At 42.4% G+C, this 19,134-nt stretch overlaps 1 protein-coding gene across 2 annotated transcripts in view; it reads left to right on the plus strand.

The window, feature by feature from the left end:
* Positions 1-19,134, plus strand: part of NUP205 (nucleoporin 205) — an 86,525-nt gene that overhangs the window by 3,456 nt on the left and 63,935 nt on the right. Inside the window, exons 2-6 of one of the 2 annotated variants that reach the window (XM_067559714.1) lie at positions 1,467-1,609; positions 2,763-2,934; positions 4,218-4,362; positions 12,237-12,396; positions 18,819-19,047. In XM_067559714.1, the coding sequence (XP_067415815.1) occupies positions 1,467-1,609; positions 2,763-2,934; positions 4,218-4,362; positions 12,237-12,396; positions 18,819-19,047 (849 nt within the window). Of the gene's footprint in view, positions 1-1,466; positions 1,610-2,762; positions 2,935-4,217; positions 4,363-12,236; positions 12,397-18,818; positions 19,082-19,134 lie in introns of those variants that run through there. The other variant, XM_067559715.1, reaches the window with a different exon arrangement.

Here is a 19,134-nt window from a genome sequence, read left to right on the forward strand (position 1 = left end):
AGAATTTGGAAGTTGTTGCAGGAATACCAGTGATATTCAGCAAACAAAACTTTGGCATTTCTGTGCTAGATTGTGGCTGATAATTTGCAAAGTTTTTTGGTCAACCATCAGAATACTAAATTATAGTCTATAGGTAGGAATTATTTACCACATATACCTCCATACTGTTGCCAGTTTTACTGTATAGATTGAAGAATCGTTCTGCATTATAGTATCAGTGTTTGAATATTAAGGTTGCTGTTGATAGATAGTGTCGGATTCTGTTTTTGTGCATGTGCTGATGAAAGAAAGTAAGTAAACTTCTAGTGTAAACTTCCCAAATTCCTCCCTGTGCAAAGAAATTTTGATTCAGAATAATATCATTTCTAATGTGGAAGAGAGATCACTCACCCTCAGTGCTAATTTCAAATTTAGTATTTCCATGCAAAACCTGTGCCAATGGTGACAAGAGAGGGAGGAGAGTTGTATTATAAATTAGGGTCTGAGATTTGGCCTAAATAACAATTGGTAACACCGTAGCTTCCAAAATAAGGGAAAAGCATCTCAGTATACTAAGTTAATGCTGCTTCATTAATCTTTTTGTATTGTAAAACAAATTCATATCTGTATAACTGACATTTTTATTGCTGTAGTATGTATCCTAGTTTTAAGGATCTATGTATAAAATATCAAATAGCCAGAATTTACACTTCTGTCAGATGTTCATCAGTGTAATGTTTTATTCGGTATTCTTTGTTTTTGTTTACTGTATTTCTCATTCTCTTGTCATTATGTATTGTTGCAGCAACAAACGTGGGAAAAACGCTCATTAATTATAGTATGATCCGGTGAATCCAAATCACCTTTTAAACTATATTTCTGTTAAAATCAGAAAAGGATCATTACATTTGAAAGATGTGATTTTAAAAACTTAATAGCTTAACAAAATGTTTTGCATAGACAGATCTAAAGATAAACCAAGTATGACAGAGCATTGTTCATGTATAGTTTCTGATATTGTTGATTTTGTTCCATTTTGCTCGGTTGTATCAACAGCTGAAAGCAGGAAGCTTGCCTCGCCTCACCTGATTCTGGTACAGAGTCCACTCTTCAACCCTTACTTATCCCAGTTGATAGGATGCAGGATCATGCCTATATTTGAAACAAATATGTCTGTGTAAAGCAAAATATGGTTCCAGAATTTATCAGCTGCCACCTTCATCTCTACTCCATCTCCCTGTCCCCTTCCCATCCAATCCAAGGAGATTTTCACCTTCCAAAATAAGAAAAGCATTTTCTCTATTCAGTGGCATATTCTCATTTTGGATGTAAAATATTTGTGTGCATAACTTTCTGTGTTTTCATGTTGAGACTATACAATAAATCTAAATAATTGTCTGTTTCTAGTATGTACTGTGTGGAGAAATAATCTTTCCTCTACTCTTCCCACTTTCAATATGATTTTTTTTCCAAACTTTTCTTTTTAGCTGCCAGTTTGTGGGGCCCATACAAAGACATCTGGCAAACAGTAGTAAATGCTATCTGGAAAAGGCAACCTGAAGCCATCCATCTCTTGGACCAGGTTTTAAAGAAACACAAACCTGACTTTATCTCACTGTACAGAAATCCGGTAATTAACAAACTTTTCCCCTTTTAGATGGGTTGGGGAGAGACCAGTGTGCTTTGTTTGTCTTGACTTTTTTTTTAAGATTATAATCCTTCGAGGTAGGGGGGGCTATCTTATGTTCTGTGGTTATCCAGTGCCTAGCAAAATGGGGTCCCAATTCTGGTTGGGACCTTTAGTGCTAAAAGAATAAAAATAACTTGAAAGTTTCTTATTATGTATCTGGCTTCTTTTGCAATTGAATAATTAAATAATATGATGTTGAGCATAATGTTTCTTCATTGGTCTTCAAGACAGACTGTTTTCAGAGGAATAATTTATGTATCCATCACGATACCCACTGCTTGGTCAATCAAGAGCTGATGGGTTTTTCTAGTTGATCCATGCTTCTGAGATGGAGCACATAATTATTGCTTGTGTTTTCCATGATTATGTTGCAGTTACTTAAGCATGCCAGCAGGCAAAAAAGGTGAGCATCTGAAAACAAAAAGGATACAGGATGCTCCTGCTGAAGATTGTGGGATGAGGTGGAAAAACCTATTTAGCACTTAACTTATGGAGATATCTATTTAGAAATAACATTACAGTAACGAAAAAATACCTTTCCTGCAACTTTTACAGTAGAAGCTTTCACGTTTATTTATAAGACTGGTAGGTTGAAAGCTTTAAAATCACATATAGGATCTTGTTTTTCTACATTTTAGCAGTTGACCCACATCCAAAAAAGGAATAATGTGTTATTTGTAAAGCAACTTATTTTAACAGTTTCTCATCAACATTCATAATGTCTTTCATCAAGGTTAGATCAGTTTCTGATGGGAAAATTCCTGTTGGGAATGTATCAAAATCTACTTTAAGAGCTTAAATAATTCTAAGTAAAGTAAGCTCCTGCACTGATGACATAAGACTGTTTTTGGTATAGCCTCACAAGAAGCCCTGTTCTATGTTACACTGTGAAGTAACTTTGAGGACATCTTTACTATTTGCATGTAGAAGATATAGGCAGTGCTTGTGCTGGAAACCTAACATGTCAGAGTCATATTTGTAAAGAGAATTAATGTGACAAGCTTTGTTTGCTCTTTGATCAGCTCTGACAGAAATGAATAATTGTTCAGCATCTTGCCGTTTTGGGAACTTTAATTACTTATTTCTCTTATAGCCAAAGAATGTTCAACAGCATGAGAAGATTCAGAAAGCAAGTACTGACGGGGTTGCCATCCAGGGTCAGCAGGGTACCAGACTTTTGCCAGAGCAACTCATCAGAGAAGCCTTTATCCTAAGTGACCTCTTTGATATTGGAGAGCTGGCGGCTGTTGAACTCCTTCTAGCTGGTAAGGAGGCACTGAACTGTGGGGACAATAGTTTCATTGAACACTAAATACATCCTGAGAGTTGGGGAAATGCAATTCTTACAGGCTTCTTATTGGAATTATTATTTTACTTGGAGCTAAGCACATGCATAAATGGTCTGTTGGATCAGGGCTTCAACATCTAACTATGATGTTCATAAAGCTGTAAAATTATTACCGATACTGTAATGCAGTAGAAAATAATATTCTGAATCTATTAAATAATTATTTTATTCAGCCATTGTCAAAGGGGAAATAATTTGTAGGGAGCTGACAATCAAGATTTACTTTGAACAAGTAAGATATCACAAAAGTTCACTGAATTCAAGAAATAAATGTAGCTGGTTATGAATTTCTCCATAAAACAATGTGGTGGTGATTAATTTTGTGAAATGTATATTAGTTGTACAATGAACTTGTAGCTGTACTGTGTGCCATGACATAGAAACTGATAATCAGGATATGAATAATATGATTGCAAGTAGTCCACATTACCTGGCAGGCAGAAAAGTGATGATGTTTGTGGATTCTCTGTAACTTGAATTCTTTAAATGGTGATTTGAGGACTTCAGTAACTCAGCCAGAGGCGATGGGTCTATTACAGGAGTGGGTGGGTGAGGTTCTGTGGCCTGCAAAGTGCAGGAGATCATGGTGGTCCCTTCTGACCTTAAGGTCTATGAAACTGTTTTTTTAAAAGAAAAGATATTCCATTAGGACTCATTATCAGCTACTTCGTCACATCTGATATAAGAGTTTTGAATGTCTATTTTTATTAATTGTGGAGATGACCTTGGTGCTAAATGTTGGTCACCTGTGAAAGGCCACCAGGAAGTCCTGAAGCAAGTTAAACAAAATTGGAAATTAAGGTTTTCTGTCTGAATGAGCACTGAAAAACTGACTTTTAAGTAGTTAAATTGTTATTGACTTTAATTGTGCAGTTTGTGAGGGTAAGCTAAAGATTTGTATGCAAATATAATTTGGATTTAGAGTTTTGTTATAGGCTTGTTGTACTTCTCTTTTTTAAAAATAAGATGATATTTCTTCTACTAGTCTAATTTGGGTTTTAACAGTAGAAGCCCAAAACATCTGAGACCTCTTGGTAGGATCTGGAGTACATTGAATGATGAGGCATAAAACACAACTGTGTACTTGGAATTTTGAATATAGTAGTTCATTGGATTTGTAATTTAAATATAGTTACAAATACAAAGATGTGATTGATTATGTGAGGTTTTTTTGGTGGTTCTATATTTTTCATTCTCTAGGAGAGCACCAGCAACCTCATTTTCCTGGCCTTACGAGAGGTTTAGTGGCTGTTCTTTTATACTGGGATGGAAAGAGATGCATTGCCAATTCACTGCGAGCCCTCATCCAGTCACGGCGGGGCAAGACATGGACATTGGAACTCAGGTTTGTCTTGTTTACATTTGGGGAGCTGGATACAAGGCACGCTAAAGAGCTCTCTCTGTTGGCCACTGATGGCTTCTAGGCTGGTTAGTTTTTTGGAATGTAAGAATTTTCAGATTTGTTCACTATAACTTGATGGTGTTGCTTTCATGTCTTTTCAGCACAACATTCGTCCGTATCTTAAATACATTTTAATTGGTTACCTGGGACTCCCCTTTTCTTCTGCTTCTGTATACCTCTTCAACTTCTGTCTCTGTGTTGTTGTCAAGAAATGCTATATGCCACTCCCTGCAGAGCCAGTTAATGCTGCTCCAAGCACTGACAAGCAGTAGTCACTCAAGCATGATATGAAGTACTTGTGTCCACTACAGAGACCGAGTTCTCTGCCTTTGCAAGGCTCCTAGCCATTAAAATCTGGGAAGCAGGGAACTTATTTTTATTTAAATGCAAATTTTACTGTAGGAATTAATATTATGTGCATTTGAGACACTCTTGGTGAAATACAAAACAAACAAACAAAACCAGTATACAGTAGAAGCATACCTTGGCTGAACTCAATGGAAAGAGATTATACAAATATGGTTTGTATTGAGTTGGGTTGTAGTGTGATAACAAATACCCTAGTATAATAGTGATGATCAATTTATGAATAGCTTCCTGGAGCAGTGGGGTTATGGAGATTGCCCAGTAGAATGGATTATTGAGGAAGAGAAGTCCTTGATGCCTGTGAATGTTAGCATTAAATTATTTACAGTGAAGGTAATGAAGGAATTAGAAAGATGCAAACCAAAAATGCATCTTATGGGTGGTTGCATGATGAATATGGTATACAAGGAAGAGAAGCATGTTGTGCTTGGATATATTTCTTCTAGTATGTCTATTCCAGCAGTGGTTCCCTGCTCTGAAGTGGAGGCTCAGAACCTTTTGCCACTGTAGAAAACGTTCCAACTCAGTGTTCATTGCTTTGCTGGGAGTTAATGCCTAACTAAAGAAACACAGAGGATGAGGCCAGAATCCTTCACAAAGTAATAACAATGTAGTTGGAATTTTCTTTAGGTAGCATACATTGTTCAGGGTATCTCTGATCCTGTGTGGTTGGCAGCACAGTATTGCCTAGGGTAGCATCTACTCATCAGTCTTTCTAATTATTTGTTTAATAAACTCTTTTCTAGTGGCTTGATGGGAATCAGTCTGGCCAAAGGGAAAAGGCTGTAAAAGTGTTCTTTTCTGGAATCTCGTCTATCCATTTGTATACTGACAGGAAGGGCAGATTGTTTTATTTAGTTACTTCATTTTTAGACATTCACTGTTTGAGATGATTGCATTAGTACAGATATATGCTTAGGCAGTGATTTATGTTGTAACCCCCCTAGAGTATACCATTTAAATTGTCCCAGCTCACTTGAGTCGGGAAGCCCTTTGAGTTTCCCATGGGACAGAGTCCAGAAGTACTTAGTTTTCATATTCAAATAGAACACCTTTCTGGTCAAACAGTGTTACGCTTCAGCTGAACTCTACTGAGTTGCCTCTTGATTAAAAAATAGTGAATGAGATGGTGAATGAAATCTTCCTGAAGTGTGAGAAATCTGAATTTGATCTGTTCATCACAAGTATGAACAGGAAACTGTCTATAATCTGTATATGAGATGGACAGTAAGAAAGTCATCTCCTTTGATAGTAAATGCCTCATCCCTCTCCTTTTTTGAGTTCTGTTGCAGAATCCAATTCTTTGAGTGCTTGCTCATGTCCATTCCACTATAGGTGTGTGCATGCCTCTGTGCGCAGTTACCGGAACTTTTTTCCCCTTAGCAGATCCTGTATGGCCGGGTCCAGCACCCCCTGGAGCCCCTGCGCACATACTGCGGTATATGAAGCGCCGCCGGCCCTATGCCCCCTCAGTTCCTTCTTTCCTCCTGTGACGGTTGCTGGGAACTGTCTGTGCTTGCATTGCAAGTGCTTAATTCCCCTCGTTTTGAATTTTAAGCATGGTTGTTTGCGTTAATTAGTTAGATAGCTTAAGTAACTGTTATTAGTGGTACTTAGAGACTTAGGATAGTCCCGGCTGGGACTTTGCTGGATGTGGGGTTTGCCCTGGTCACCGAGCTTCAAACCGTGTCCCTCCTGTGGGAAGGCTTTCCCGCTAAGTGACCCCCATGACAGTTGCCTGAAGTGCTTGGGGGAAGCCCATCATAAGGAGAAGTGCAAGATCAGCAAGGCTTTCAATCCTTGGACTCAGAATAGAGAAATCCACCTGAAAGCTTTGCTTATGGAGGCAGCACTTCTGCTGGCTCCGAGCAAACCCGTTCCGCCTCGGTACCTAGTGTGGCATCGGTACAGACTGCACCGTCGGCACCGACCCTGACTCGGCACCGTGCCACATCCCCAGTGCAGGAGAAGAGACGGAAGCAGCACTCGGAGTGCGGACACTCCCCCGCACCATCTAAGCAGGCGGGGTTGAGCTCCGAGGTCGGACCATGGAGACCCGCTCTCAGGAGCCAGCGTCTCAGCCAGGGAGCCACCCCTGACTCTTGGGAGTGCGGGAGTCCCTCGGCACCTACCGGCTTCGTCGACACCGGATGCCTTTCAGGCAGCAAGAGCCTTGCTGGCCTTGCCTCTGCCACCTCTGCCCCTACCTCCACTGAGAGAGAAGGGACTGGTGTTACAGGGGAAGCCCACATGGGGACCCCTGAATGGATCAGGAGATCCCTGGTACAGGGAGGAAGATATCCAGCAGGCTGGTTATCTAGAGTGGAGCAGTGCCGCTCCCCGAGAAGTCATTCCAGGTTGTGGTCGCCGGACCGACCTGTATCGAGGCAGGGAGCGAAGTCACCCTCCCGACACTGGTCTCAATCCCCGGCACCGGGAGAAGTCCTCCCGCTGCACCCCTCTAATCCTCCTCCTTCTCACTGGATGAAGCACTCTCCCAGGGCCACTCTGCACCCTGGTGATTTTAGGGTGCACCAGGAGCTGCTCAAGAGGGTGGCCTCTGACTTGGGGCTGAAGGTGAGAGAGCTAAAGAATCGTCAGACAGCCTTTTTAATGTTGTAGAGGCGGCTGTCCCAGCGCAGGTAGCCCTCCCTGTCTACAAAGGGGTGCCAAGATAGTGAAGGCCTTGTGGCAAACCCCCTCCTCTGTAGCCCCGATATCTAAAGGGGCTGAGAAAAAGCATTATGTCCCAGCCAAGGGGTTTGAATACTTGTTCACCCACCCCTGCCCTGGGTCCCTGGTGGTGGATGCTGCCAACCACAGGGATAGGCAGGGGCAGCCGGGCTGTACATCAAAAGACAAGGACAATTAAAAGCTAGACTTGGTGGGAGAAAAATTTATTCAACGGCAAGCCCGCAGTTAGGATTGCCAACCAGCAGGCTCTCCTGGGCAGGTATAATTTTAACCCTTGGGGTCTCACTGAGGCGCTTCACTGAGGCTCTGCCCCAGGACCAGGTGCTGGATTTTAATACCATTGTGGAAGAGGGTACCCCAGTGGTTAGAGCAGCGCTCCAGGCATCCTCAGATGCTGCTGATTTGGTGGGCAGAGCCATAGCCTCCGCCATCTGCATGCTCAGAGGTTTGTGGCTTCAATCCTCCAGGCTGTCCCAAGAGGTCCAACAGTCCATCCAAGACCTTCCCTTTGATGGGTTGGGCTTGTCTTCGGATCAGATGGATGCGAAGTTGTATGGTCTGAAGGACTCAAGGGCCATGCTCTGTTTCCTGGGCCTTTACACGCCATGCACCTCTAGGCATCAGGCACGTCCCCCAGGGACAGTAGCAGCAGAGGTATCAGCCACGGCCGTTCACGACCTATGGACAACGGGACAGAAATAGGGGGTCTCGGAGACGCCATCCACTCCCGAGTTCCTCCTCAGCAAGGGTCACTTAGGCGGTCGGGCAATCAAAGAGGGTCTTTTGATGGTGTGCCCAAGGATGACGCCCCAGCCTGTATCCTAGATCCCTCCTGCCCTTTTTAAACCACTTAGTTCCCTTCCGGTCTGAGTGGGCCAAAATTACTTCAAACCGCTAGGTCCTTAGCATAGTTTCGGCGGGCTATGCCCTCTAGTTTGTTTCTTCCCTTCCCAACAACCTTCTCCCTCCATGCCTCTTCAGGGACCCCTCTCAAGAGCAGCTCCTCATTCAAGAGGTAGAGACCCTCCTCAGTCTGGGAGCAGTGGAAAAGGTCACTCAGGGCATGGTGGGAAGAGGGTTCTACTCGAAGTACTTCCTCATTCCCAAAGAAAAAAGGGGGTGTAAGGCCCATATTAGATTTGCATCATCTCAACAAATACCTCAAGAGATTCAAGTTTCGCCTGGTCTCCCTAGCTTCCATAATCTCTTCCCTGGATACGGGAGATTGGTATGCTGCCTTCGATCTCAAGGACGCATAATTTCGTATCTCTATTCTCCCCAGCCACAGGTGCTTCCTTCGCTTCATAGTGGCCAGCTTCCACTACCAGTTTACAGCTTTACCCTTTGCCTGTCCTCGGCCCCTAGCGGTGTTTGCCAGATGCATGGTGGTGGTGGCTGCAAACCTGAGGAAAAAGGGGGTACAAATTTTCCCCTACGTGGATGATTGGATAATCCGAGACAGGTCCAGGTCCCAAGTTCAGAGTAGTGTGAGCCTAACATGTGACGCTTGCTGCTGGCTGGGCCTGCTGGTAAACAAATAAAAGTTCATGTTAACTCTGGTGCAGCGTATAGAATTCATCGGCGCAATCCTGGTCGCTTCCCAGGCCAGGCCTTCCTGCCCCAGCCGTGCTTTGAGGCAGTGTTCTCCATTATTGCCCACCTGCATCAATGCCTATAACAACAGCCAGACCTTGCCTACAGCTGTTAGGTCACATGGCGTTCTGCACCTGTGTGATGAGGCTGGCTCACCTGAAGCTCAGGCCTCTTCAATCATGGCTGACCTCGGTGTACCTTGGGGACCGGGTGATCATAGTCCCTTCCCCCAAGCCCTTAGCCTCCTTAGACTGATGGAGGATCCCTCAGGCAGTGTTAAGGGGCATTCCGTTCGAGGAGCTAGTTCCCTTGGTTACCCTGATATCGGACGTCTTGGACATAGGGTGGGATGCCCATATCAGTGCCGACCTCGGCACACAAGGGGTCTGGTCGATGGAGGAAAGGTGCCTGCACATCAATGTGAAAGAACTGCGAGCCATTCACTGGGCATGCAGAGTGTTTCTCTGCTTTATTGCGGGCAAGGCGGTACAGGTGCTGACAGACAATACAGCGGCCATGTACTATATCAACAGGCAGTGGGAGCCCGTTCGTCAGCCTTACGCAGGGAAGCTATCTGTCTGTGGGACTTTGCGGTGAAACACGATTTTCACATGATGGCCTGTCACCTCCCGGGGGTGAGGAGCGACGAGGCGGACTGCCTCAGTGGGTCGTTCTTAGCCTGCCATGATTGGTCGCTACACCCAGAGGTGGCGTCTATGATCTTCCGGAGATGGGGCTCTCCCTGGGTGGACCTGTTCGCATCAGCATGGAACAAGAAGTGTCTGCAGTTCTGCTCTCTCTCTGGTCGAGAGGCTGGGTCGATCGCCAACGCCTTCCTCCTGCAGCGGTCAGGGAGCTTCATGTTCACATTCCTGCCCGTTCCCTTCCTGCACAGAGTCCTGCTAAAGATCAAGAGGGACAAAGCGGACTCCATCTTGATCGCTCCAGCCTGGCCACACCAACATGGATTCAGCATGCTGCTGGACCTTTCGATCGCCCCGCCTCTAGAGCCTCAAAGACGGCACGATCTCAGGTCCCAGGATCATGGTCGCCTGCTGCGTCCGGACCTGGACTCTCTAAACCTCACGGCGTGGAGGCTTTGTGGTTGAGTGACGTTGAGTGAGCTTGTTCAGCTCAAGTCCAACGAGTCCTGCTGTGTAGCAGGAAGCCCTCATCGCAGGTCATGTACCGGGCTAAGTGGAAGCGGTTTTACCTGCTGGGTGGAGTCCCAAGGTATCCTGCCCACTCTCTCGCCAATACAGGCGATCCTGAAGTACTTGCTACAGCTAAAGCTCCAGGGACTGGCTGTGGTCTCTCTGAAGGTCTACCTAGCAGCTGAATCAGCCTTCCAGCAGCCACTGAAGGGCAGATCGCTTTCTCCCACCTGATGATGATTAGGTTCTTGAAAGGGGTGGAGAAGTTCTATCCACAGGTCTGTGACCCGGTACCTCCCTGGGATCGCAACCTAGTCCTCTCATGACTCATGGGGCCCCCCTTTGAACCCATGGCTTCATGCCTCCTGCTCCTGCTTTCCTGGAAGGTGGCCTTCTTGGTGGCCATTACCTCGGCAAGGAGGGTCTCCGAGATTAGGGCACTGACCTCGGAGCCCCACATACTGTGTTCTATAAAGATAAGGTTCAGTTGAGGCTGCACCCAGCCTTCCTGCCCAAGGTGGTTTCCCAATTTCATTGTAACCAAGATATTTTCCTCCCTGTGTTTTTCCCAAACCACACGATTTGGCGGAGGAGAGAAGGTGGCACTCGCTAGATGTATGATGGGCCCTGGCGTTTTACATTGAGCGCACGGGACCGTTCTGGAGATCGATGCAGCTCTTCGTTGCAGTGGCCGACCGGATGAAAGACTCACCTGTCTCCTCCCAGCACATCTCCTCATGGATAACCTCCTGCATCAAGTTTTGCTACGAGCAGGCAAAGGTGCCGTTTCTAGGAACCATCACAGCGCACTCCACCGGAGCTCAAGCCTTGTCTACAGCCTTCCTAGCAAGAATGCCAGTGCAGGACATCTGCAGAGCAGCCACCTGGTCGTCATTACTTACCTTCATGTCCCACTACGCCATTGTCCAACAGGCGCAGGAATACGCGAGCTTTGGCAGAGCACTGTTGCAGGCAGCTTATCGGTAACTCTGGCCCACCTCCAAGATATTGCTTGTTAGTCACCTATAATGGAATGGACATGAGCAAGCACTCAAAGAAGAAAACAATGTTACTCACCAGTAACTGATGTTCTTTGAGACGTGTTGCTCATGTCCATTCCACAACCCACTCCCCGTCCCTACTGCTGGACATGAGCAATACATCTTGAAGAACAGCAGTTACTGGTATGTAACCTTGTTTTCCTCAGATATTACTTCTAAGCTGTAGTTATAATACGCTATAATCAATATTGTCTGAAAAAATTGCAATCGCACCGATATATATGTTAAGATTATTCAGAATGTTAATGTCTTCACCTTTATCCTACTGTTTTCCATACTCTCATTGTGTACTTGTCGCCTACTGTTCTGGTTTTAAACTTGGATTTCAAGCTCTCCTGGAGAAAAAATTTGACTTTTCTGTGAAATGCCTAGTATATCTGTGGTGCTGTACAAATAACAATAATAATTCGACCACCCCATCTCTCTACTTCTCATTGTTATAAATGCTTTTAGACAATGAACCATATTTAGTGCTGTTCAAGTGTTTTCAAAATGCTCCATTGGTGTCACTGTGGTTGTGCTTGCTTATACCAGAGCTGAATTTGAGTTAATTATCTTCCTAATAACCAAAATAAATGTTCAATAAGATTTTGTTTCATCACAAAAGAATTAGATTACAATTTCATATGTATTTTAAACTTTGTAAATTGGAATGTATACAAGTACTTTTGCACTGTGTAGGTTGTGTTGCTTATTAATGCTTTTATCTTTTGGCAAAAATCTTGCTAGAAATTGCATGAGCTCAAAAGTTAATATCCATTCATCCTAACACTTTGCGAGAACTCTGCTTACTCTGCTTACTCTTTAGTCAGTCTCTGTGCATAATTTTTGTTTTTCTCTCAGACATGAAATAATTGTGCTGTGTTTATGTTCATCACATTTCTTCTGTGATCAGGAATAGCATTATTTGTTATTTCAGTTGCTAAAATGTTGTGCCTCTTCATTATAGCACAGAGTTGGTGTCCATGACAACACGTTTTACAGATGAGCTGATGGAACAGGGTTTGACTCAGAAGATCCTAACTCTGGTATCTCATATTGATGTGAACAATGAGTTTGAGAAACTACAGAGGGAGCGAGGTCTAGGCAGTGAGAAACATCGCAAAGAGGTAGGAGAAGCACTCTGCCAAATTACTGCAAAGTTTAAAATGTGGTTATAATCCCCTGCAGAATATTTTGTTTTAAATTTAGGAGTCTTCTCTGGAATAAAATCTCAGTGGTAGTTTATTCATTTCTTTTAAAGTTAAACTCCGTTTTCAGATCATTGTCTCCTCAGTTGCTGCTTCTTCCACTTACTGATTGAGGGCAGGGTTCAGGACCTTCTGGAGATCAGATGTTGTGCAGAAATGGATCAACCAGACTGTGTTCCAGTTGTTAGTTTGGGACACTACATCAAGTAAAAGAGAGGATTGAGTTTGAGGAAGCAGCAGCTTGCTCTTCTCCTAGTGCCTGTAGTTGTGTTTATAGGGGGAAAGGAGCCAACGAAGGCTGTATGCTGCAGCTTTCAGGAGAAAAAACCAAAATGTTGGCGTCTGATAGTAGTTTCATACAGGAACTGCTCAAATAAATCTAAAGCTCTCTCTCCGACAGCTGCCCCACTGCTGGTACTCTTGTCATCTCCTTCCCTTCATTGTGATTCTGGTTTCTTTCTTTCCTTCCTTCTGATCTGCTGGTGGGTTGTAGTGGCCATCTTTCTCCCCTGTCTCCAAAATTACTCATGAGATATTTTTATTTTCCTCCTCTCTGCTTTCTGCATCTTCTGTCGTTGGATGAGGTATTGTGAATAACTTCTCTTCCCCAGTATAGTAGGTGGGTTTCTGCATGTCTTTCCTGCTTGAGTTCCCCTACCCTTTACCAGAGCAACCCCTCTCTGCTGTCAGCAAAGAAGAAGCAAGGACAACAGAGGGGCAAATTAAATACAAAGATATAGTATACAATCTAAAACACAAAATAATTTTGGTTTTACTTTATGCACTACAAATAAAAAAAAATGGAGGAATTAAAAATGGAGAACTAAATTTCAAAAATAAATAAAACAGGACAAAACAGAGTCCAGTCATTTAAATATATTTTGTCTAATCTAGTTGTGTTAAAATAAATACGGCAAGAAACACCTCTAATTAACAGTAAACACTGCAAAGTACTAAAAAATAGAGTGCTCCTTTCTGCACCCTTTAAAGTTAGTGTGTGTGTGTAGCCACTGTCTACAATGGGAAGTGGACCAGACCCAAACTTTAACATTACAATTTTGGTTTCTGTGCCTATTGCTCATAGTGACAGTCTTTCTGAAAAATATAATAATATATGGTCCTGGCAGTTTGGGGGCCTAAAGCAAGGAGCTAGTCTCTCAACTATTTTAGTCCTGCTCCAGGAATCATGTAACGAACAATGATATTTATATTACATTTTTGTATGTGAATGTTAAATCAATATTAGAAAATTTTATTTCACACCCTTGCTTCCTTCCATATGTACCTTTACAGGTGATACTTCAGAATATTCTATGTATTAATTAATATTGATATTATTCTCAACTATAATATGCATATATGCACAAATCCAGTAGAATATTGAAAGATAAGTTAGTTGATTAGATATTCAGTTCATTAATAAAAAATATGTACAAGAAAAATGGGACATTGACAGATGGATAGATTTAACATTTTACCAAAAATAGTGAGCATGTGTCAAGTACAGTTTAGAAACTTTGAAAATTCAGCTAAATGAAATCTGATTTTCACAGGGTCACCCAAAGGCACCACATCAATGGTGTAGGGAGAATAATCTAGCCCAGTATCCTGTCTTCCCACAGTGGCCAGTGCCAGATGCTTCCGAGGGGATGAATAGAACAGGGCAACTATAGAGTGATCCATCCTCTGTTGTCCAGTCCCAGCTTCTGGTAGTCAGAGGTTTAGGGACACCCAAAGCAAAGAGTTGCAGCCCTGACCATCTTGGCTAATAGTCATTGATGGACCTATCCTCCATGAAATTATCTAATTCTTTTTTGAACTCCGTTATAGTTTTGGACTTCACAACATCCCCTGGCAACAGGTTCCACAGGTTGACTCTGCATTGTGTGAAACACTTCCTTATGTTTGTTTTAAACTTGCTTCCTATTAATTTTATTGGCTGACCCCTAATTCTTGTGTTGTGAAAGAGTAAATAACACTTCCTTATTCACTTTGTCCACCCCATTCATGATTTTTTAGACCAATATCATATTCCTCCCTTAGTTGTCTCTTTTCTAAGATGAACAGACCCAGTCTTTTTTATCTCTTTTTATATGGAAGCTGTTTCATATCCCATATCATTATTGTTGCCCTTCTCTGTACTTTTCCAATTCTAATATATCTTTTTTTGATGGGGTGACCAGAACTGGACACAGTCTTCAACGTGTGGGCGTACCACAGATTTATATAATGGCATTATGATATTTTCTGTCTTATTATCTATTCCTTTCCTAATGTTTCTTAATATTCTGTTAGCTCTTTTTGACTGTCATTGCACATTAAGCAGATTTTTTCTGAGAATTACTCATGATGGACTCCAAGATCTCTTTCTTGAGTGGTAACAGCTAATATAGACTCCATCATATTTTGTATGTATTGTTGGGATAATTTTTTCCAATGTGCATTACTTTACATTTATCAGCATTGAATTTTGTCTGCCATTTTGTTGCACAGTCACCCAGTTTAGAGAGATCCCTTTGTAAATTTTCACAGTCAACTCTGGACTTAACCATCTGGAGTAACTTCATATTATCTGTGTATTTTGCCACATCATTGTTTACCCCTTTTTCCAGATCATTTATGACTATATTGATCAGCACTGATTCCAGCAAAGATCCTTGGAGGACCTGCTATTTAATTCTCTGCATTGTGAAAACTCATTTATTCCTACCCATTGTTTTTTATCTTTTAACCAGTTTCTGATCAATGAAAGGACCTTCCTTCTTATCCCCTGACTGCTTACTTTGTTTAAAAGCCTTTGGTGAGGGGCCTTTGTCAAAGGCTTTTTGAAAGATTAAGTTCACTATATCCACTGAATCACCCCCATCTGGATGCTTGTTGACACCCTCAGAGAATTCTAATAGATTAGTGCGACATGATTTTCCTTCACAAAAGCCATGTTTGACTCTTGCCTAGCTAACATATTGTATTCATCTATGTGTCTGAAAATTCTCTCCTTTACTGTAGTTTCAACGAATTTACCTGGTACTGAAGTTAGGCTTACCAGCCTGTAATTGCCAGAATTGCTTCTGGAGCCTTTTTAAAAAAAATTGGCTTTACATTATCTATCTGCCAGTCATCTAGTACAGAGTTGATTTAAGTGATAGATTACATATCACAGTTATTAGTTCTGCAATTTCCTATTTGAGTTCCTTCAGAACTCTTGGGTGTATACCATCTGGTCCTGGTGATGTCTTACTGTTTAGTTTATCAATTTATTCCAAGACCACCTCTTGACACCTCAATCTGAGAAAATTCCTCAGGTTTGTCACCTATAAAGAGTGGCCAATAAAGACCAATGCAAAGACTTCATATAGCTTTTTTCCACAACGGCCTTGTTTTCTTTTAGCACCTCAATTGTCCAGTGGCCACACTGATTTTCTTCTTGCTTTGAAATTACAAAAACTAAACAAATTAACTTTTTAAAAGTATCTTTTGCTAGTTGCTCTTTCAAATTCTTTTTGGCCTGCCTAATTATATTTTTACACTTGATTTTCAAGAGTTTATGCTCCTTTCTATTTTCCTCAGTAGGATTTTATCACTTTTTATGTGCTTTTGATGTAACTTTCAGGAAAAACAAACAAACTGATACCAGTCTGGGAGCAAGTGTATCAAATTTCAGTCCAACAAATACATTTTTGGAAAATAATAGGAAACTGAAAATCATGCCCTTAACATAGAAATACTTGAGCAACCTTCATGTAGGCTATGCTGCTTGCTCCATCTATAATATGTTAAAAATTGATTTATGATAAATAGCAACCATTTTACATATTTCGCATAAGTGAACAATCTTATTTGTTAGTTTCATGTCAGAATAAATTAAGGTATTGACTTTGTGAGGTGTGTCTTTAGTTTGAGATCTTACCAAGGCTTTGAATGCTAATATAGGTTTAGAACATGCTTAGGAAATGCCTGTATGTGCTGTACAGGGAAAAAATGGGTTATATATCTTGTTCCATACTTTAATGGAGATCCTGAAAAAGTACACAGATTCGGACTCTGAGGGTTATTCTGTCTATATGCATATGTAAATACCATTCATGTTAATAGGGATGGCATGTATATATTAATCCTAATTGACTCCCTCAGGGAGCTGATAAGCAGGATCCCTTGAGAGGCTAATATGGGAAGGAAAGGAGTCCAAGAGAGCTGGCTGTATTTTAAAGAAACCTTGTTGAGGATACAGGAACAAACCATCCTGATGTGCAGAAAAGAATAGCAAATATGGCAGGCAACCAGCTTGGCTCAACAAAGACATCTTTGGTGAGCTTAAACACAAAAAGGAAGCTTACAGGAAGTGGAAGCTTGGTCAGATGACTAGAAAGGAGTATAAAAATACTGCTCAAGCATGCAGGAGTGAAATCAGGAAGGCCAAAGCACAGTTGGAGTTGCAGCTAGCCAGGGATATAAAGGGTAATGAGAAGGGTTTCTACAGATATGATAGCAACAAGAAGGTGGTCAGGGAAAGTGGGGCCCTTTACAGAATGGGAGAGACAACCTAGTGACAGATGATGTGGAGAAAGCTGAAGAACTCAATGCTTTTTTTGCCTCTGTCTTTACAGACAAGGTTAGCTCCCAGACTACTGCTCTGGGCAGCACAGAATGGGGAGGAGGTGAGCAGCCCTCAGTGCTGAAAGAACAGGTTCAGCACTATTTAGAAAGGCTGGACATACACAAGTCCATGGGGCCAGATGCAATGCATCTGAGGGTGCTGAGGGAGTTGGCTGATGTGATTGCAGGGCCATTGGCCATTATATTTGAAAACCCATGATGATCAGGGGAGCTCCTGGATGATTGAAAAAAGACAAATATAGTGCCCATCTTCAAAAAAAGGAAGGAGGAGGAATCAGGGAACTACAGACCAGTCAACCACATCTCAGTCCCCAAAAAAAAAATCATGGAGCATTTTGAGGCACTTGGAAAAGAGGAAGGTGATCAGGAACAGTCAGCATGGATTCACCAAGGGCAAGTCATGCCTGACCAACCTGATTGCCTTCTATGATGAGATGACTGACTGTGCATGTGGGGAAAGCAGTGGATATGATATACCTTGACTTCAGCAAAGCTTTTGGTACGGTCTCCCACAGTATTCTTACCAGCAAGTTAAAGAAGTATGGGTTGAATGAATGGACAATAAGATGGATAGAAAGCTGGCTAGATCATCGGGCTCAAGGGGTAATGATCAACGGCTCAATATCTAGTTGGCAGCCAGTAACAAGCGGAGTGCCCCAAGGGTCAGTGCTGGAGCCGGTTTTGTTCAACATCTTCATTAATGATCTGGAGGATGGGGTGGATTGCACCTTCAGCAAGTTCACGGATGACACTAAGTTGGGGGGAGTGGTAGAACGCTGGAGGGTAGGGATAGGATAAAATGTGACCTAGACAAATTGGAGGATTGGGCCAAAAGAAATCTGATCAGGTTCAACAAGGAAAAATGCTTGACAGTCCTGCACTTAGGATGGAAGAATTCCATGCACTGCTATAGACTGGGGACTGACTGGCTAACCTAGTAGTTCTGCAGAAAAGGACCTGTGGGTTACAGTGGAGAAGAACCTGGATATGAGTCAACAGTGTGCCCTTACTGCCAAGAAGGCTAATGGCATATTGGGCTGCATTAGTAGGAGCATTGCCAGCAGATTGAGGGAAGTGATTATTCCCCTCTTTTTAGCACTGGTGATGCCACATTTGGAATATTGTGTTCAGGTTTGGGCTCCCCACTACAGAAAGAATGTGGACAAATTGGAGAGAGTTCAGTGAAGGGCAACAAAAATGGTTAGGGAGCTGGAGCACATGACTTATGAGGAGAGGCAGAGGGAACTAGGTTTGTTTAGTCTGCAGAAGAGAAGGATGAGGGGGGATTTGATAGCAGCCTTTAACTACCTGAAAGGGGGTTCCAGGGAGGATGGAACTAGGCTGTTCTCAGTGGTAGATGACAGAACAAGAGCAATGGTCTCAAGTTGTAGTGAGGGAGGTCTAAGTTGGATATTAGGAAAAACTTTTTTGCTAGGAGGGTGGTGAAGCACCGGAATGGGTTACCTAGGGAGGTGGTGGAATCTCCATTCTAAGTGGGGGGTTTTGAGCAGGGGGTTGGACTAGATGATCTCCTGAGGTCCCTTCCATCCCTAATCTATGATTCAACCATGTTTTAAACAACAGCAATTCTACAAATTAATTTGGGATTCCAAATAAGCTTGTATAATTGGTCCTAGTAATACTGACTTACTAAGCAAGACAAATTATGAACAATTTGAAGATAATTGTATGAAAATAACTATGAATTTTGAATTTTTTTTTACTAGGTTTCTGATCTTATCAAAGAGTGCCGACAGTCATTGGCTGAAAGCTTGTTTGTCTGGACCTGCCAGTCTCCACTGAGCAGGGATGATACTTTAATCCTTATTAGTTATCTGGAGAAAGTGACAGTTGAAGCTGATGGCTCCTTGGACTGTGTGAACTTGTCCCTCCTCATGGCTCTTCTTTATTGCTTTGATGTCAGTTTTCTAGAACAGAGCACAGAGGATCGGGAAGGTAATGGTGGAGTTTTCTTAAGCTGTGGATATAGGTACTTTATTATTTCACAAAATGTATTAGTGATAGTAACATTTTAATCATTAT

This window comes from Emydura macquarii, unplaced genomic scaffold (assembly GCF_026122565.2).
Source record: "Emydura macquarii macquarii isolate MOO-44397 ecotype Brisbane River unplaced genomic scaffold, CSIRO-AGI_Emac_v2 contig_2205, whole genome shotgun sequence".
Classification (NCBI taxonomy): Eukaryota; Metazoa; Chordata; order Testudines; family Chelidae; genus Emydura; species Emydura macquarii.